The 19909-nt window shown below is 43.1% G+C and overlaps 10 protein-coding genes across 10 annotated transcripts; 5 read left to right on the top strand and 5 right to left on the bottom strand.

Moving 5' to 3' along the window:
• Window positions 1-165: 165 nt before the first annotated feature.
• Window positions 166-1756, top strand: BBOV_I003450 (riboflavin kinase / FAD synthetase domain containing protein). The gene is made up of 2 exons (XM_001608945.2): window positions 166-1021; window positions 1056-1756. Exons 1-2 carry the CDS (start codon window positions 205-207, stop codon window positions 1748-1750), a joined length of 1512 nt encoding a protein of 503 aa, XP_001608995.1. The 5' UTR covers window positions 166-204; the 3' UTR covers window positions 1751-1756.
• Window positions 1757-1767: 11 nt separating this feature from the next.
• Window positions 1768-2873, top strand: BBOV_I003460 (GTP binding domain family protein). Its single transcript, XM_001608946.2, has one exon. The coding sequence runs from the start codon at window positions 1777-1779 to the stop codon at window positions 2842-2844; it is 1068 nt and encodes a 355-aa protein (XP_001608996.1). The 5' UTR covers window positions 1768-1776; the 3' UTR covers window positions 2845-2873.
• An 86-nt stretch (window positions 2874-2959) lies between these two features.
• On the bottom strand, window positions 2960-3581 carry BBOV_I003470 (putative 40S ribosomal protein S13). Its single transcript, XM_001608947.2, has 2 exons — window positions 3270-3581; window positions 2960-3235 (listed from the first exon to the last, which is right to left on the bottom strand). Exons 1-2 carry the CDS (start codon window positions 3502-3504, stop codon window positions 3015-3017), a joined length of 456 nt encoding a protein of 151 aa, XP_001608997.1. The 5' UTR covers window positions 3505-3581; the 3' UTR covers window positions 2960-3014.
• Window positions 3582-3644: 63 nt separating this feature from the next.
• On the bottom strand, window positions 3645-4715 carry BBOV_I003480 (uncharacterized protein). The gene is made up of 5 exons (XM_001608948.2): window positions 4597-4715; window positions 4497-4562; window positions 4241-4417; window positions 4118-4205; window positions 3645-3968 (listed from the first exon to the last, which is right to left on the bottom strand). Exons 1-5 carry the CDS (start codon window positions 4702-4704, stop codon window positions 3670-3672), a joined length of 738 nt encoding a protein of 245 aa, XP_001608998.1. The 5' UTR covers window positions 4705-4715; the 3' UTR covers window positions 3645-3669.
• A 12-nt stretch (window positions 4716-4727) lies between these two features.
• Window positions 4728-7444, bottom strand: BBOV_I003490 (myosin A). Its single transcript, XM_001608949.2, has 3 exons — window positions 7260-7444; window positions 7060-7200; window positions 4728-7019 (listed from the first exon to the last, which is right to left on the bottom strand). Exons 1-3 carry the CDS (start codon window positions 7356-7358, stop codon window positions 4746-4748), a joined length of 2514 nt encoding a protein of 837 aa, XP_001608999.1. The 5' UTR covers window positions 7359-7444; the 3' UTR covers window positions 4728-4745.
• A 798-nt stretch (window positions 7445-8242) lies between these two features.
• BBOV_I003500 (putative integral membrane protein) lies at window positions 8243-10429 on the top strand. Its single transcript, XM_051767399.1, has 11 exons — window positions 8243-8555; window positions 8592-9026; window positions 9061-9116; window positions 9157-9269; window positions 9502-9593; window positions 9631-9741; window positions 9789-9913; window positions 9950-9996; window positions 10032-10147; window positions 10183-10260; window positions 10296-10429. The coding sequence occupies exons 1-11, from the start codon at window positions 8288-8290 to the stop codon at window positions 10397-10399; spliced, it is 1545 nt and encodes a 514-aa protein (XP_051622991.1). The 5' UTR covers window positions 8243-8287; the 3' UTR covers window positions 10400-10429.
• Window positions 10430-10654: 225 nt separating this feature from the next.
• Window positions 10655-11552, top strand: BBOV_I003510 (uncharacterized protein). The gene has a single exon (XM_001608951.2). The coding sequence runs from the start codon at window positions 10690-10692 to the stop codon at window positions 11530-11532; it is 843 nt and encodes a 280-aa protein (XP_001609001.1). The 5' UTR covers window positions 10655-10689; the 3' UTR covers window positions 11533-11552.
• A 15-nt stretch (window positions 11553-11567) lies between these two features.
• On the bottom strand, window positions 11568-14153 carry BBOV_I003520 (Endonuclease/Exonuclease/phosphatase family protein). Its single transcript, XM_001608952.2, has one exon. It carries the CDS (start codon window positions 13541-13543, stop codon window positions 11651-11653), a length of 1893 nt encoding a protein of 630 aa, XP_001609002.1. The 5' UTR covers window positions 13544-14153; the 3' UTR covers window positions 11568-11650.
• Window positions 14154-15003: 850 nt separating this feature from the next.
• Window positions 15004-17750, top strand: BBOV_I003530 (RNA recognition motif domain containing protein). The gene is made up of 2 exons (XM_001608953.2): window positions 15004-16352; window positions 17000-17750. Exons 1-2 carry the CDS (start codon window positions 15094-15096, stop codon window positions 17001-17003), a joined length of 1263 nt encoding a protein of 420 aa, XP_001609003.1. The 5' UTR covers window positions 15004-15093; the 3' UTR covers window positions 17004-17750.
• Window positions 16720-19784, bottom strand: BBOV_I003540 (RNB domain family protein). The gene is made up of 5 exons (XM_001608954.2): window positions 19559-19784; window positions 17799-19524; window positions 17152-17764; window positions 17015-17116; window positions 16720-16976 (listed from the first exon to the last, which is right to left on the bottom strand). The coding sequence occupies exons 1-5, from the start codon at window positions 19734-19736 to the stop codon at window positions 16740-16742; spliced, it is 2856 nt and encodes a 951-aa protein (XP_001609004.1). The 5' UTR covers window positions 19737-19784; the 3' UTR covers window positions 16720-16739.
• Window positions 19785-19909: the final 125 nt, after the last annotated feature.

A 19909-nucleotide genomic window follows, 5' to 3' on the forward strand; every position in this document is an offset into this window, starting at 1 on the left:
CCTCCAATGGTCAATAATGAACATATTAGTACCTTAAAGTACTTTTTAAAAAATCAGATTAAATTAGAAGATATATGAACACCATGGAATTCCTGAGATAACACCATAAAAGTGATTCCTACCTGAGTAACGTGCCTCACTACCGCCGTACAATGATATTACGTTGATATCTCTTAGTAACTACGTTAAACTATTATTTATGCCATGGTTGAAAGTGAGGATCATGCTTGTCATAAAAATATCGTAATTATAGTTGATGCAGACACATGTGTAATTGACACCAAAACTGCCTTAATCAACGTTCTTGGCACAGTAGCCAATATACACCGGCGTTCACTCAGATCGCCATGGGCGAGCAACGCTTCTAAAGAAATAGAATCACTTAAAAGTAGCGTCAAATCGACTTGCGATCACGCAACAAGACAGGCAAAAGCAGACACCTCAGCAAGACGCAGCTCGGAAGTAACCAAGAGCACCTCCTCGAACATCAGAGAGGACCTGTTACATATACCGAATGGTGGCGTTAAACATATTAATGGCATTGTAAAAACATATTGTGTTGGTTTCCCTGAGTTCATCAATGACCAGCGAGTTCTCCAGAAATTAATATACAATATTAAAGAGGAAGTGATTCCTAGCGCATCAACAATTCGCAAGGCGTTGTTACTGGGCGATTCCTTGATTCAGTGCGCAAACAAATTTAATGCTGAAAAGGTGGAATCGCTCAAACAGGTATATACCAGCTCCCATATCTCGTATATAAGAACCGATGGTAGCATAAAACGCTTACAGATAGTCGACGAAACTGAATCCCTAGAGCTAACACCACTTTCTGAATTTGTGGAATCAATAGCGCTAGCAAGTTACCAACGCCAAACTCAACTGGACTTCCTTGATCACAGTGGCGATGCCGTAAAACGACTGCTAGAAGTAGCTGGATTTGATGTTTCGTTGGTTTCAGTTCAAGTTGTTTTCACGGCACAACTACCAGCCGCTTTGAGGAAGTTGATTAACATAGCTGGTATGTTATATGCGTTATTTACATATTGCTCCAGGTACACTCCAGAGTGTTGGATTCAATATTGATTTTGTACATCCACAGGAAATTGCGTCCTATTCGGAAAAGGGGGGTCCAGTTAATTACATTCTGTACCCAAAGGAGAGTCCTGTCATTGACTACATTTTTAACCAGTTGCAGATATCCTCACTGGTTAAACTCGTTAATAAAAGTGTGTTTACGCAGGGTTGTACAGCAGAAGATTCGGAAACGAATAAGGTTAATCTGTTAAAAGAGCCAGAGATAAACTTGTTTAAAGGACTTGCAGCTGCCTACTTGAGGTTCACAGTACCAGTGATTATCCAAGGAACTGTTATTGAAGGTTTTGGCAGGGGTGCATCATCTTTGGGCGTGCCAACTGCAAACCTTGACTGCAGTAGCATACCACATCTAGTACCAGGTGTATATTTTGGAACCTGCCGACTACAAGGTAACGCAGAAGTAGACCCTAATACAATATTAGACACAATTCTTAGTGTTGGCTTCAATCCACATTTCGATCACGCGACATACTCCATAGAACCGTATATATACCACTCATTCAATTACCCTCTGCTAGGGCAGCACTTGGAACTCAATATCAAGGGGTTGCTAAGAACAGAGGCTCGTTTCGACTCCCTGGGACATTTGATAGCAGCTATACAAACGGATATCCTAGAACATAAGCTTATAGTGTCAAAATGGGAGTCGTAGATAAAATTCGTGAAATAGAGGCCGAAATGGCCAGAACCCAAAAGAATAAGGCAACGGAACATCACTTGGGTATGCTAAAAGCCAAACTGGCCAAGTTGAGGACACAACTGGTAGAAGCAAGGCCTATAGGTGGTGGCAAAGGTGAAGCGTTTGAGGTTTCCAAGTGCGGAGATGCGCGCATATGTCTCATTGGTTTCCCTTCGGTAGGGAAGTCCACCCTATCGAACGCATTGACAAACATGAACTCAGCAACTGCAGATTATGAGTTCACCACACTGACATGTGTACCTGGTATCATGATGTACAAGGCAGCGAAGATACAGTTACTTGATTTGCCAGGTATCCTTGACGGCGCCTCAGAAGGAAGAGGTCGTGGTCGTCAAGTCATCGCAGTCGCTAACAGTTGCGACCTCGTCCTCATGATCCTGGATGCAACCAAGGACGACTCACAAAAGTGTAAGCTAGAGCGAGAACTGCACAACGCAGGGATACGAATAAACAGAAAGCCGCCAAATATCTCCTTCAAACAGAAGAAAACCGGTGGCTTAAATATCAACAACTTGGTACCTGTGAAACACCTAAACGAACGTGTTGTGCACTCGGTACTACACGAGTATAAAATATTCCATGCAGATATAATCATCAGGGAGGACGCAACTGTTGACGACCTAATCGATGTAGTACGAGGGAACTGCAAGTACTGCAAATGCATATACGTCTATAACAAAATTGATATGTTATCTCTAGATGAAATAGAAGAAATTGCAAGGCGACCGAATTCAGTGGTCGTCAGCAGCTCACGCCAATGGAACCTGGAACTACTCAAAGAACGAATGTGGGATGAACTAGAATTGATGCGAATATACACCAAAAACAAAGGTGAAGTACCAAACTTCGATGAACCGATTATTATGACGCCACAAAGGGGTGATGGCAGAGTCTCGTCCGCAGTGCAATTAATTCACAAAAAGCTGCTAGACGAATTCAAATTTGCACTGGTTTGGGGTACTAGCGTGAAGCATAACCCACAACACGTTGGACTAAAGCACCAACTCAACGATGAAGATGTCATACAAATCTTCAAAAAACGTTAACTCAACCAAAGTGTAACACTCTCAATCTGACAGCAATAGAAACATTAACATTCCGCACAAGGCGGTAGCAATATTTATAGAATACATAAACACACATTTAAACATACAGGGCACTGATGAAGTAGCAAACGATTAGTTTAGCAGTTGTTAACCGCACGACGAAATCATGCTTAACCCAAAAGAGCACTAGCAGTCTCAGACTTGTACTTCCAGTTAGCTGGTAGACGGCGCTTCTTCTTGAAGTAACGAGCCAACCTGTGGATCCTTGATTCAACAAGAATTAAACGGAATTTGGAGTCCTTGTCATTCAAGTTGTGCTCCATGTGCTTCCTCATAACAACAGCCTTCTTCACAAGGAAGTAAAGGTCCTCTGGAATGTCAGGTGCCCAACCTAAAAACAATATACAACTACAGAAAAAACATACCGTGGCCACGAAGAATACGTAAAATCTTGTTGTTGGTAATGGTTTTAACCAATGGGATGGCATTTGAATCACGAAGAACTACACCGATTTGTGAAGGAGTCATACCCTTCTTAGCAAGCTTAACAATTTGCTGCTCCACATCAAGTGGCTTTGTCTTTACCCAGGAGGCTGGCCTGCGGCGGTAGGGGATACTCGAAGACGAGATACCCTTACCCTTTCCGTACATACGGCCCATGGTGGAAATACTCTACGATACTACTCAATAAATATCGATGTATAATAAGGTGTAGTTCCACAGAACGATATTGTTATTACGACGTCGTTAAATGGAGAAACCAGCAGAAACTCGTAGATGGGGCACGCCCAAAGAAGCGAGTCATGGGGACTAGGCGAACAATTATTACGATCGTTTTATGTTACTAAAATAAGATAATATGGATAATGACCGTTTCTTGGTAGGCTCTCCAGGTTCTGATTGCTTGGTAACAACCGAAGCTCCAGGTGTACGGGTTACACCCTCAGTGGACACCAAGGGTACGTCGTTGGCGTCACCACTATTGCGATAACCCATCTTAACATCATCTGAAGAAGCTGTAGTGACTTCTGTGTCATTGCTTTCGCTGGGTGTAGTTCCCAACTGCTTTCCAGAACTCTCTAGAAACTTGTACTTGAGGTGTAGCGGATTCCTAATAACATTCCCTAAATGTCATTAGAATGGCATAGAAATAAGAAATTGAGATCATTCCAGATGATACATTTGACAACGCAGTGATGTGTAAGTCAAATGTTGTGTCCACTCGTGCCACAACCATGTTTGCCATCTCCATATTATTTCCAAGGAAACTTACATACGTGAACCGGTTTTACCGGATAGCTACCTTCGGTATCCACGATCTGCCTGTGAATGTTACCAGCGAATTGCGACAGGAAGATCGTCTGCATTAATAAGATGTTTACATGATAATACATACCGTAGCCTGACCTAGTACCTTTAAAGCTCCTTTGCTAACTCTAGGACCATTGTCATCCAACTCTATAATACGCCGCAAACGATGTGGCGGTATGACAAGTTCATCCGTGTCTAACGGTTTGCTAGATTCGGTAGTACCATGCGATTCTCTCAACAGAGCAGCTTTTTGCCGATATTCCTGCACAAAGGTAATTACATAAGGTATAACAAAGTTACTGGGTATGTAATAGACATGTGTAATTCAGGATGATACATACCTCCTGATTAGAGCATTCCTTCCATAAACGAGCTACTTCGCGCTGCACATCAGCGATTGGGACTTTCTGTGGAGCATATAAAACGATTATTGCGGCATACCTCTTTGCCTAGACGTTCGCGCAGCGCGGCACGCACATCTGCGACAACCTCATCATAAAACAGACGGAAACCACTACTAGGCAACGGTGGTGTATTAACAACATTCATGTTAAAATTTAATATATGTTTACGTACAATTCATATCTATTCTATGAAGTCATCTGCATTTTCACCATCCTATCGGGACTAGGGGTCACCCTGCTCTCCACAATGTGACGGCGCAAGTGAGCTTGCAGGCGAACAATGTCCTCCACAGCCGACATTAGGCTCTTTTTAGCCATCTGACGAGTTATCCAGGCATCAATCATTGCAGTAATAGGCTCCCATACACTCAAACGCTGGCGCTGGATGGCAGTAAGCTCCTTGGCCAATTTCTGGGTCAAGAACATCATGCTCTTACCAAAGGCATACTGATCCTTGGAAACACCAACTGATGTTATGAGACGCTCAGCGGCAACCTTGGGGTCAAGTGACTTGTCATTAGTGATGGACAAATCGAGGTACTTGTACTGCTCCAAAAAGGATTCGTAAGGACGACGGTAGGAGTAACCCAACTTACGAAGCTGCAAGGCCTCTATAATACTCAAAGCGTGAAGTTGTACCAAAATCTTGACGCTGTTGAAGTCAAGAGGCTGCTTACTCTCGTTAGGCTTCACACATCGAATGAAGTGGGAATCGGTGCTGTTGATCAACTTCATCAAAGCGTCCAGCTGTGACATGAACTGGGAACCAATAAGTTGACCCTTAGCCAACTTGCCACGAGTTACAACAACGTTCTCGAACAATCCCTTGATCATCTCATTAGGAGAGGCATTGACACACTCAACCAACTCAGCTGTTAGCACATCCTTGTTCTTGAATATAAACGACTGGGCGTTGTAAGAAATAGTACCAATAGTGTGAGTAACGGTGAAGTTCAACTTAGCACCGACCTTAGCTGGAGAATACTTGGAGTTGTCCTTGAGCTGGTTGTTGCAGGAGCTTACCAAATTCTCATCCGTACCACCTGGTGCAAGACACTGGTCCTCCAAAAGGGACAAGATAGACTTGCCCTTGGAGCATAGTACCTCAATAATGTCAGCATTGCTGGTGTACTTCAACTCAGGGATTGGAATGCCCTCGTTGGTGTACAAAGCAGCCTCACGCTTGAATACAATGTCGACAAAGTTTGTCTGAAGCATTTCGTTAGTAATGTTAATGAAAAGCTGCTCCAACGAGTTGTTCTTGAAGACCTCAAAACCGAAAATATCAAGCATACCAATGAAGGTCTTGAAACCTGTAGGAGGCTCAATGGAACGGTTAAGGTTACGAATCAACCAAAGGAACAAACGCTCATAGATGGCCTTGCAAACACTGGTCTTCAACACCTCACCATCCTGCTTCTTACGGGGGCCTTTAATCTGGTTGTTACCAGCACTAGTAATCTTGACTGTAAGCTCAGTTTCGAGGAGAGCAGGGTCTAGGTAAAGCAAATTACAAGCAGTGTTGAAAACATCCTTGTTAACAATCATAGCAGCGTCATCAATACCATCCACGGATGTAGCACCAATCTCCACATTACCCATCAACAATACACCAGAAAGAACAGAAAGAATGGTATCAATTTCACTCTCACCCAAACCCATGTTTTTGAAGGACTCCAACACCTCCTTAAAGTCAGCAACATCATCAATGGAAGGAACGTCCAAGCAGTTGGGGTTCAAAAACTTGTACTCGTTAAGACCCTTCAGTTTGTACTTGTTACGCATTTCAGGAGTGGCACCCTTCAAAAACTGGTAGAAAATGTGGTATGAACGCTCGTCCGAATCCTGAGTGATGATACGTGACTTCTCCAGCAAGAAGGCAACGACTGAACCGTAACGAATACCACCTTCTTCTGATACATCAAGCTGCATGAAACGACCGAAACGAGATGAGTTGTTGTTGCGAATGGTCTTGGCATTACCGAAGGCCTCAAGCACGGGGTTGGCAGCCATAATGGCAGTCTGAATCTTACCACTAGTCTCACCCTTCTGGCTGTAAGCGAAGTAACGCATCATCTGCTTGGTGGCTTCAGTCTTACCAGCACCGGATTCACCAGACACAATAATGGTCTGCGAGTACTTGTAGTCGTAGACATTCTCCAAAGCCATACGAGCAGTGCGGAAGACATGAGGAGCCAGCTTCAACGAGTCAGCAGCTGTCTTGTATTCACGAATCACAGCATCAGTAGCATTTCCAAGGTCCTTGAAAGGGTTAATAGCAACCAAAAGAGGGTCAGCTGTGCTGTAAATTTGGTTGTTCATGAAACGGTGACGAAGGTAGTCCAAAACACATGGAATGTTGGTCTGAGGAAGCATACCAATATCACCATAAGTCATAGGGTCAATAGACATATTGGTGTTCCACGCATTGGCCAAAGGAACCTCGAAGGTCTTGTCCTCCTGTAGATAAATGTATAACGGAAAACAGACAGTAACACACCTGTCCAGCAGGAGGAGCAGGCTCAATCTGCGAGCATATCAACTTCTCACGTGTAGAACCGGGGTGTACAAGGCATTTTACAAAGAGAAGAGAAGGATCCTCCTTGATACTAGGTGCCGCGTCAGTCCAGATTTGGAAACCCTAAAATAACATTAACAAAACTTAGGAATTTAGGCATTTCGCGCATGAAAAATACTTACAGTTAGCAGGTTGTCAGACGCATCAAACGCTTGGACCGCAGTGCCCTGACGCTTTAATGCGTTCGCCGTGGCGATCTCGTCCTTCGAAAATCTCGCCATTGGTTAGCATGAAAACAAAGTGTAAGTTAGTCCAGTGAGTAAAAAATACAATTTGATTCTTTTTCAATCATACATGTATTTAGAATAAAGGCGTCAGAAGCGCGAGGGAGTGATACACACGGCACCGCAAATGGCACTCTACGACACCACAAGGAAGAGCACAACCATATGAACACAGGTGTTAACGGCACGTCGGTAATGAATGTATCATAGCGTTGTAAAGATATACTGTGGCGTAACAAATGTGTCAACGTGGAAGGATCGTGATATAGCGCTGTAAACCTGTGTGGAACATTAACAAGGATTTACCAATGTTGTATATTATAAATCTCACACAACAGCATTTATATCTCGACTTTATAGTGATCCTAAACTATAAAGCTTGTTAATGATATAAATGCACATACATTTTGCGATCTCGATCAGTCATACTAGCTTCAGTGCGCTTACATCAGCACAATTGGTGCATTTGGTCTATTTCTGGTATGATATGCATCGTGTCGGTGGATTTGCAACGTTAATGGTTGGAATCATTGAAATAATGGACAGTTGTCATTACACATACGATACCGAATCTGTCCGAGGTTGACAGCATTGATATCTCCTTTCTTTTTGAGTTAATTCCATTGGATCAGTAGTCTTACCGTTATGTAGTTATGTGTAATTGCTCGAGCGATATTTGCTCCTTATAGATCTCTACTCTGGCAGATGTACAACTGTTATGACGTTGCCATGTCAATATTTCGCGATAAATAAATATGACTTTCATAAAAAAGTGCCATCAACCACTAACTCTTGAATAGTTAAACGCCGGATAAGATGGCAACCTATGTTATCCACCCATTACACAATATAGATGTCTTAGATGTCCTAATTACCTAAATTCAGAACCAAAGCGCTATAGACAAACCAAGTGTTCCGTTTCAACCATGATGCTAAAGTTTACCTGGTTAACCCTAATAGTCCTTTCCTTCCCGAATAAGCTAGCCATCAGTGTAGATTACAGGAGTTGGTATACTCCAGCACAAAACACGTACAAGCGTGGTAAATCAGTATATGAAGATATCATCAAGTCAGCCAATGATAGAGAGGAGGAGTGCGTCATACTACACTCATCAGACAGACAATTAGCAACAATGCAGTACGGAACAGGTTCCGGGGGACAATTTCCATGCATCAACCAGTTACAACGGGGCAGTATGTTCCGTATCTACATTTGCAGTAATTGTACAGGTAACAGAAGTTTATTCGATATTAATGCAAATGTCGATGAGATGGCGGGTCCAACCCGGAAGGATAGGGTCATTGCAGAAGGAGGTTGCTGGCAATTTGTGCTAAACCAAATAAATGCATTGGATATTGACAAATGTGACATAAAAGGTGAAGTCTCAAGGTCATTAATCGCCCTCGCAAAAACCAAGTGCCATTTTATTAGATCACGTAGGGCATTCCCCCTAGCAGAACATGGATGCATACTGAATCCTGAATCTGTTGACGATAAATCGCTAGGAATATTTAATGAAGAATACGAAACTAATCCATGTAGAGATGATTATAGCAGTGCTGAATGTAGGAAATTAAAGGAAGATATTGTTGCCCAATGTACAAATCTACGTATCATGTCAGAATCAGCCTTCCAAATGTATCACGCAGATCTCAACCACATTGGTAGTTACCATAGATATATACTAATGCGTAACAGATGATATATGCTTTTACCTCCAATCTAATGATTGGAACCGAAGGACAGAATCAAACGTTAGTCTGACCTGTTTGACCAATACCCAATATGATACAGATAAATAAACTTGGGGAATCGGCATCAACCATTTTATATAAACATCATGATATTGAGAACATGCTAGAAACAATGCGTATAGAGCATGAAAGGAATTTAGACAAAGCAAACGAGTTAGTATATATATCCATTAGTCATGGAATGCATCTCGATGATATAAGTGTTAATGATTCATTGTACAACAAGTTAAATATAAAACGTAGATCTACATTTCATATATTGTCTTAATTGGGCTCTACCACTTTATATGTTGAATTGCGTATATCATGTCTATGGTAAAGTTGGGATGACCCAGATGTACATATGTGGGAATTTACACGATACTGTTGAATAATGCTACTGCAGGATATCAAAATGGATGGAATCTCTAGAAAAGGATATCAAAAGTGTATTCCGTATATTGAACATTATAAGATCATACCAGCGGATTATAATTGGTATGTGGTATATCAAAACATTTATAATCCAACACAGAATTCATACATAACTTCAAGATGGTTCTCCTCTATATACTATATATTCTAGTAGCTGTTGTATTCACCGTTTTTGACGCTACTGCCTGGGCCCGCCCAAGGATTATTCTAGGTGGGTACACAATATATTTTAATTTGGATCAGCATTATATTATACAGCTATTGCAACCGCGTGCTCAGTGGATACACTATTATACAAATGGATTACAAGTTCCAAACTGACTGAACAACTACCATACAGCAAGGATGAGATCTGCACTACAACATCTAAGTCCATCAGATATGTACGTCAAATTGACTTAATTACATAACTAAACCAGACAACACTTCTATACTCAACTATAACATGGGTGAAAGCAGTTCTAAAGTGGGTTTCTAAAATACAGATTAAATTGCTTTTAGCTACCAAGCACCCGGTGAGGCCATGCTAAGGGAAATGCATCAAATCAGGAAAATATTAACTCCGAGGGTAATATACACCCATATTGTAACAGATTCAGATGATGAAGGTACTGACGGTTGGTTGTAAGCCTTCGCTTAGCATAGTCAACAGGAACATCTGCAAAGGGATATACACTAGATGATTTTGTGGAATTATTCGGCGATGAAAGTGACAGCGACTATACCTACGGTGAGGTTCTATACAACGTAATCCACATACATCAGTATCGGGATATACATCAGAAGACAGTGTTGATGACTCCCTAGGGGAAGATTCAGACGGCCTTGTCAATGAATACCTAGAATCCAGAAGAAGGCGACGGCATTGAAAGCAGCATATAACAAAGACAAAAAGCTACGGTCACTACGTTGTACTAATCGGGGCAATAAAGGGTATAGTGTGTTAATGGAGTATGGCATTGCCACGCGACACTATTACGGATACACATTGCAACGGGCACTTGATCTAATCATTTCACATAGAAGTATATATCATTGGACGTAAATATATAATATGTAGCACGGTACAGTTATTCTTAAATGCATCGTATGTGTAGACATGTATATCCAATGTATTTGTCGTCATCGAGGCTAAACAATTGAGGCCATTCTTGCCAAAATGGACTCAAAATCGAATCCTCTGGGCAATCCAACCGCGAATAGGAAACCGAAAGTATCTGGAGTTTCAAACATGAGTCATATGGGTTACAAGGGTTCCCCAATCTCTTCAAAACCTCAGGTCAACGAAACCCAGGGTCATACATTCACCAAGTCTGCAACAATGAACAGGCACCCGGTAGATATCAATCTAGCAAAAAAGCGAATTATGCCAGTCAATGCGGAATCAAAGGCAACACCCCCGAAGAGGCCAAATGTTCAGGATACTTCAAAACCAATGTTTAAGCATTTCGTGCCACCATCTCCAAATACGGCTACGGGGAATGTACCAATGGAGCTACCGCAACCTACACCTGAGGAGGCATCACCGCCCCCGATACCAGACATGTCTAAATTGGATACTAAAAAACTCCTCTCACGCTTGGTGGATGTAACAAAGATTACATCTACGCCATCAGGGGAGTCACTAGAAAGCAGGCTACAGTTCTTCGGCTATACGATTGCGGACATATTAATGCGTAACGCTGATATAGTTGAGTGTTGCCGGTTAACGGGTGAATCTACGGAAACCGCTGACGTTGACCAGACCAAGTTGAGATTAATGACTAATGCATCTCAAGCTTTCTTCTCGGATATGGTGGAACTATCTGACCAGATGCACGAGATGATTAACAACTTGCCACCATTTTACACAAGAACTACGCCATTTTTCAGGAATTTGGAGATACAATCAGGTGATTTCACTTCATACTCCCACACTCACTTGCCGCAAGCTGCGGTATCCAAGCAGCTCGTAAGGCTACAGTCAGAGTTCCTACAAAACTATAAACCCAAATCGCAGTAATATCAATAGCACGCCATTGTAAAACAGAACTAAGTGACTACAATTAGAACCATTATTGTGGCTACTAAAGTCCGGAATATGTAGAACGCATTAGTTAGCTGGCATAGCACGAGCCATGTTAACTACGCCTCTTGAATTGTGATACCAGGCTAAAGTGGTCTGAAGAAGGCCAAGCCTTGTTAGGGAGGTTGCCGTTTTCAGTGACATCGGTGTACGCAGGGAGCTCGTAAATCGACTCCACATCCACCTCGTCACAGGTGTACCAAATGTAGTCCACACAACCACGTTGCCATCCATGGAATGCCGTGAAGGCAGGCTCGTTAGACCTATTTTGCCCAGGGTCGTACACACTGTACGCACTGGTGAATTTGAACGGGCAAAATAGCAAGTCACTTTCGTTAGAAACCCGGTATCCTGGAGTGCCTTCTTCATTTTCATGGGCACTGCCAGCATCCGACCTGCTGCAAGTGTCGTGTTCAGATAGTACCTGTAAGTAATTGCATATTAACCTGCGTCTATTAGGATCCTTTTCCATCCACTCTGGCATTTTTGTGAAGTTAACCATACTATTGTTATGACGTAGCGACTCGACCCACTCACTGCAATCGGCTGTGCCATAGATGTCTGGGATATAGTTACCCTCAAAGTCGCCAACGGTGATACCTGACTGCCCGTGACCCACCTGCTCAGTCTTGTAGGTTGTATCAAACATCAGATACTGCCCTGACATCATCTTAACATCACAGTTGCGGAGAACGACATAGCCTTGACTAAGGAAATGGTACATCAAACTTTGTGGCGTGAAGTTGAAATCACCGCACATGATTATCGCCGGCTTAGGATTATCAGATGTATTCTCTAACCGCTCCAAGCATAGTGATTCCACCTCTTTTATAGCGGAAAGTAAGGCGCAGAGCTGGGCAAACTTGACATCACCACGGTTCTTGTTGAATAGCAGATGGGTATTCGCGATAATGTAAATATCGCGTACCTCGTTATCCTCTTGACCCACTACTTTAGTGCGCATATCCATCAAGGCAAGAACCACAGCTACCTGTAAACGGTCGTAATCAGCATCATGAACAGCAAATTCAACATCCTTATGGTAGAGTAGTTCGAAACGGTCCTCATTGTACAGTACACAAACACCATCTAACTTGGGTGTTTTCTTCTTTTTGAAGTACGAGCCATAACCAAGAGCGAGGAACTCTGTCAAGAAGAAATTCTTGTACTCCTCTTCATCTACCTCCTGCAGACAAACGACATCAGCCTCGGATTGTTGTAGAACATCTAGAATCGCAAATTTGCGACTATTCCAGGACATTACATCACGGTCGTTGTTAACATATTTGTTGTCAACAAGACTACGTGCCAGGCAATTAAAGCTCATTACAACCACGGGCTCAAACTTGAATTTCTGTTCACGAGGTTGGTGTTGCCTTTCAGTACTCCATTTCCTCTTTACCAAACTATCAGTATCAGAACTCGCTTTGGGGGTATTCAATCCGGAGCTACGTTGTACGCTCAGATCGCCCATATCGCGAGCCAGCTGATCCATGTTAGCAACCTTAGCAATGCACACTGGTGACAGAGCTATTGATCTAGTTCTTACAACTGAAGTATCTTCCGTCTTTTCAGGTTCCTTCCTAGCCGCATGTTGTTCCATGTCCAAGCCGTAGGCCATCTTCGCATTGGATAATGAACCCAAATCAAGCAAGTTGTTGCTCATAGGCCCCGTGCCCACCACACCAGGATGTATACCGTTGGTCGCCATTAAGCCAACTGGTGTACGATTCTTGATTGCTACCCACTGACGTTTGAATTGTCCCTTATCAGTGGTTTTTAAGTAACGGCGGTATATCCCAAAACGCCGTGATTCACCTGTTTTATTTCCAGATAGAATGTCAGAACTGTGATACGGTACAATAGATTCCTTGGATGTAGCCCATAAACATCTATATGGCCTTCTGATAAACAGCGAGTATAGCGGAAGAACAGGTTCTTGTATCATGTAATCACAATAGATGCAACACAACTGGTAATATTATTGGAATACATAAAACAGCAAGTCAACCGTAATGGCCACAAACTATATATCACCACCAAAGGTTCAATACAACTAAACCAATGGCGCAAATACCCACAACTCAATATCCTTTTACATATATCACCCTCTTTTACCATGGGACTATTTTGTCCGTTCCAATTAATGAGCCAAATTAGTATCACTTGTACTACGCCAAACTACCAAATGAGATAGGCGCCTTTTGCACCGATTTATCCACTTACACCAATGTTGAGGTATAGCAGTATATGGAATCTAGTAGTACAACTCCAATAAGTGATACAAACGATGATATCCCAACTTTAATACTACGTTCCGTTTAGGTATATTCGGCAAAATGGCTCCACCACTACGGCCCTTGTAACACACTGTTCATTTCGATTGAGGCTGGATCCTCCATAGCCATAAAACGTACGGCAGCTCCATTTTAAGGAAATCGCTCAAAACAAAGGTAGGCAGCAGGTGTGTCCCAAGAAAGATGGTATCACGGAGAAAACTAATACCTAAATTAACACTTTACAGCTATAAACTGGCAAATGTTAAAATAGTAAATAAAATTTTCGCGTGTTAGTTAAATTTAAAGGGCCTCAACCAGAAAAAGTAGGGACCACCCAGTGGCAACCCGCCTAACTTCTGTGGACATAAGTGATGCACTGCATCATATAAATAATGCAGCCTATTTCATGATTACGACTTTAAGATATATTTATAATACATAATCATATCTCAAATATTTCTACGACATCAATTTAAACTTTTTCTCACAGATACAACGTTTATTTCCATGAATCGAAACATGTTATCTTTTCTTATGTAGGATCTATTTAGGAATAAATAATAGTAAACTTATTAGTTGTTAGATGTGTTGATGTTTTGGTATAATTCATAAGGCGTAAATGAGTATATCATAATCTCGCTTATACTCTGTACAGCTATGTGGCTTAAAAGAACATTGGTGGTTACACACGATTCTAATTATACACACAGTACCACATTTAGTTCATAATACGCCATGGAAGATTGACAATTAGTGGCTATGGTAAATGGCAAAAACAACATCCCAGCCAACATACAATTGGCATAGGTACCCTTGGCAACGTAACTAGAAAATTCGTAGTAATAAAAACAAATGACACATGATAACAAAAGCCCGCAGTATGGGAAGATTTATATACGAATCAAACAAGCAAAGCGCCCGTCATACATTTATTAATTTAGCTATTATAAACCATCTAGACCACACATTTCGATACCGATAATAAGTCTAAGATACCTTAAACCGTACGATCAACTGTTAGTACTCTTTTATTAGAATAAACTGTAAATTTTGGCGTCTCTGTTTCACCGGTGTGAGGCGACTCGGCTGACGCCCCCATCGGAAAGATTTGGCAGATAGGGTCTTCATTGTAGCCCACTCGTTTCCACTAAATTACCCTAGTGGTACCCTGGCGCGTTGAACGTAAGCCATTATTAATAGGGATTGTTTATAATAGAAGATGCCGGACGAAGACGGCGATCACACGACGGAGGTCACATACCCTTGTGCCCCTGCGCCTCCGGTAGAAATAAAGCTTTTCGTCGCTCGCATTCCAAAAACATATGAAGAAGCTGAGATTCGTAAAATGTTTGAGGAGTTTGGGGATGTGAAGGATGTGGTAATTATACGCGACAAGGCTACCAACGCTCACAAGTGCTGTGCCTTTGTTCGTATGGTTTCAATATCGCAGGCTGACGCGGCCATTAAGCGTCTGAACAATAATTGTGTTGTTGATACTGCGTTGGGAGCTGTGCTGGTGAAATACGCCTCTGGCGAAACAGAGCGGCTTGGGTTTACTTCCCTTGTTGGTGAACCTGGTGTCAATGACGCTAAGCTCTTTGTTGGCAGTATACCAAAAAATGCCGAAGAGGACTTGATACGTGAAATATTTGGTCCTTATGGTACTTTGGAAGACATTTTTATCATGAAGGACCAAAATGGCGCGGGTAAGGGCTGCGCGTTTGTTAAGATGGCCTACAAAGAGCAGGGCCTTTATGCCATTCGCAGTCTTGACGGCATGAAGCAGCTTGAGGGCTGCCCTCGTCCGATGGAAGTGCGTTTTGCAGAGTCCAAGGCCAACAAACAGCAGAACATGATGATGCAGCATCAGATGCCTGGTAGGGGTATCATCGTACAGCCTCCCTACCCAATCCCAACCCCTACCCATGTCCGCCAGATTGGAGTATGGCGTGAGTATCTATCACCAGAGGGGAAACCTTACTTCTATAACGAACAAACGGGTCATACCCAATGGGAACGCCCACCCGAGTTTGACAACGCCGCCAGCAGTGCACAGGTACCAGCGGGTCCCCCCGGTGCCAACCTTTTCATCTTCCACATTCCCAACGAGTGGACTCATCACGATCTCGTGCATACATTCTCTCAGTTTGGTAAGATACTGAGTTCCAGGATTGCGAGTGACAGATCTACCGGAAGGCATAAGGGTTATGCCTTCGTTTCATATGACACGCCTGAGTCTGCTGCTCAGGCTATACAGCATCTGAATGGTTTTACTGTTTTAGGTAAGCGTCTGAAGGTAACCATCAAGAAAGGAGACGAATCTACTGTTCCTGTTGCCAGTAGTGTGCCTGGTGCTTCGATGCAAGCACGCTTGGCCACTCCGGCGTATCAGGCTTATCAGCACACTTCTGCGCACGGAGGACAATCTTTTGCTCAGCAAACGTACCCTCAACAGCCTTATTACGGGTCCTATCAAAGGTATGCTCCATATTAATGAGATGCAACTGCTGCACAAATGGCATATGTTACTAACAGTAGTATACGCGTGTCCAAGATTATGTTCGTGATAATATGCGTATCGCGTTGTTTCGTGTTGGAATTATTAGCTGAAGTGCGTGGCCTATCTGCCTGCTTATTGGAGTGTCTAGTGTGCCTACCGTATTACAAGTGACGAGTTTCATGAGTGCTCATTGTTTGTTACCTTCCACGTCATGTAACGTGTATCAGAGTGATGCAACTTCATGGTGCCAATCGCTAAGTAACATCGCAGCCTGCGGGCGGCAAGTGCATTTATATGGTGGTATGAATGTAGGATTACTAGACATTACTATGTAATATAGGCTATTACATAAATACATTACACATTTATATCAATTCTGCTTTTATGTTGTATCTGTAATGCTTGTTTTCAGCACTGAGCTTGACGGTAACGTGATCGAAAAGGTTAACGTGCTTGCCGCAGGCTAGCGTCGCACGCTGGGTTTGCGCATCAAACTCCGAGATGTCCACTCTCGCAGTAGCTTCGATGCCAAGCTCGTGGGCAATGACGCATATTCGCTTTTCACTGGTGCCAATGACTGTAGCAGTGGCTGTCACTTCACCCTGCAGATGATCATGATTTACAGATAGAGCAAGCTCACCTTCTGCTTGAGAAAGAGATATGCGAACAAACGGCTGGACTCGCGACCACACCATGTGGCGTTCCTGTGGCGCTTGTTGAGCACCTCACACTGCGAGGACAGCTGTACCATGTAAATATTCCCAGGGTAAACTTTACCTCTTGGTAGAAGCTGGTGTCCATGGCCTCGATATCAAGCGCGGCGGCAAGCATGCGATGCACAATAACGTCAGCGTAACGACGAATGGGCGATGTAAAATGGGTATAGAGCTCGCTACTGAGTCCGTAATGTTTGAAGCTGGTAACACCTGCTTCTCCGGAATGACAGTAAACAGCTTGACTCATGCATCGCGTGGTCATTATCCGCAATGCGCTACCCAGCCGTGGATCACCGCTTTGTACTAGGCGCTTTAGCGATAGATTGAGGTCGCGCGAATTGCCGAATTCGAATTCAATTCCATGTTGCGATAGCGACCTCTGTAGCACCTTGAGACGCTCATCCACCGGAGGAGGATGCCTCCTCAGCAGTGCTGAGGTAGGAAAGCGTTCGAAAATCTTTGTTGCCACACTCACGTTGGCCAGAAGCATGAACTCTTCAACCATACGATTTGTGTCGTACAATACATACTTCTGCATCTTCCGGACGTCGGTTAACTCGTACTCGAACTTAACCTCTGGCGACTCCAGTTCGACAGCTCCGCTTTCGAACCTTTTGGCACGCAATATCTTTGCGATGTTATCTAAACCCTTTAGTGCCTCAGTAATGTTGTCACTGTAAATAGTTATGCCATATACACTGTACATACCTCCCTCCAGCGTCTATAAGGTCCTGAGCATCCTTGTAAGTGAAGGCACGAGAGCTGCGTATGATACCCTTGTAGAATTGTGTATCCACGATTTCGTTGTTTCTATCAAATTGCCAAACCACAGAAAAACACAAACGGTCTTCATTAGGCACCAGCGAACATAAATTAGTAGTTAAGAGCGACGGAAGCATGTCCGTACGTCTATCTACCAGGTATACTGTTGTGCATCGCTTTGAAGCCTCCTTATCGATGAAACTGCCAGCTTTGACAAAATGGGTTACATCAGCTATATGTACAGAAACCTCGATGTTACCGTTATCCAACACAGAAAAACCAAGCGCATCGTCAATATCTTTACAACCTGGTGGATCCACGGAAAACACTAGATTCTTGCGGAAGTCCTTCCGGAGCTTGATGTCCTCAGCTCCAGGCTTCCAATCTGCTGGTGGTAGCTCCATATAGGCCTTCGGTGGGAATTCACGGGTAATTACTTCATGTTCACGCAATATAACTGCACTTTCAGTTTCCAAGTCCTCTACATCACCTATTATTTCCACCCAGTGGCCACTTGGCTTCCTAGAAAAACGATCCCAACTGTCGATAACCACAACTATCCTTTTGTTTTCGAGTTCACTGGACTTCCGCGTATCTATGCATATGTACGGAATACGTGCATCCACGGGGACAAATATGCGTTGTACCATATGACTATGACCGACCATATCAATAGCCTCGTCAACTGCCATTAAGGTACCACAGTATTCACGCCAATTGCGCTTCAATATACCGACGACCCGGCATTCCTTTTTCAGGCATTCTAGTGGTTTGTCAGTTTTATCTACATCCAAGAGTTTAATGTCCTCTGAGTCTTCAGCAACTATATCCTCTGGCACTGCCGCGTCATCACCACTATCCGGGACGACGACATCCATACCATCGGTAACGATTTCAATACACACAGCGTCACCGTGAATTGCACGGTTTAAGTTGTATGTACCACAAACCTTGTATTCATCTTCACCGCAGGATACATAGCCGTTTTGGAAGGAACCGGGATACATATGGAGCACACCACGATGGTACCTTCCACTGTCAATACCATCCTGCATCTCCATTTCTGAGAGATGCGCAGGGTATATGCTACCGTCATCAGAGGCGTTGTCAGAGTGATGTCGTTGATCCGTTCGCCTTGCGGCTACATATTCAAATACATCAGTAACAATAGGCTTCAGTTCAGTGGCCCAGTCTTCAACTGTCAAACGCTCCAAAGCAGAAGATCCCGATGCACTAGGATCTGAGTCCACAGATAATGCATCTTCATTTACTAAAGGATCCTGCGAATTGTTGTTACGCAGAATAATCACCCTATTAGACGACGGCACATGGCTCCGGTACCATTCAGCACACCTTTCAATTAAAAGCTCATCACGCTGGGCTGTTGTGATATTACCACGCTCCTCTACGTGTGTAGGTTCAAAGTTCTCGTTAGAAAATAGATAGAAGCTTTTTGGCACGTGGTCAACATCGTTCATGACGACATCATTACCAGTACCAGATAGGATAAGCCTTTTCATGCGAGCGTAAAGAGTAAGGCTTCTACGACGAACTTCGTTAGCCACGGTTGCTGGAATCACACAATTATCCAAACATCGCTCGCAAAATGTCATCTGGTTTAACAAGACATCCACCGTCAAGATCAATATCGGCTTGCTCCCATCTAGAGTGCCTGGAACAATTAATACAAATGGCATAGGGCCTACCTTGAGTAGAAGATCGTGGACATTCTGTGCAGCTATCTAAACCACAACCCAAATCGGTGCGATAGTAAACTTCACGCGTAAAGCGCTTGACGTTGCTGTGCCCTGACGCACGCCAGAAGGTCCTGACGGACCGCTTCAACGGAAGCTGCTCCGTTAATACATCATCTGCATCAATCATAATTAGACGTATTAAAATTAAGTGGTTAAGTTGTGCCACAGTTGCTGTACTCTTATATCGGAAGTGACGCGCTAGGTCAAGCTAAACCATGTGTTAAAAGGAAATAGTATCTACACATCAGCTTTATAATCGACAAAGCTATACACTATCTTTTTTAATGTTATTATACCTAA

The sequence above is a fragment of the Babesia bovis genome, chromosome 1 (assembly GCF_000165395.2).
Source record: "Babesia bovis T2Bo chromosome 1, whole genome shotgun sequence".
Classification (NCBI taxonomy): domain Eukaryota; phylum Apicomplexa; class Aconoidasida; order Piroplasmida; family Babesiidae; genus Babesia; species Babesia bovis.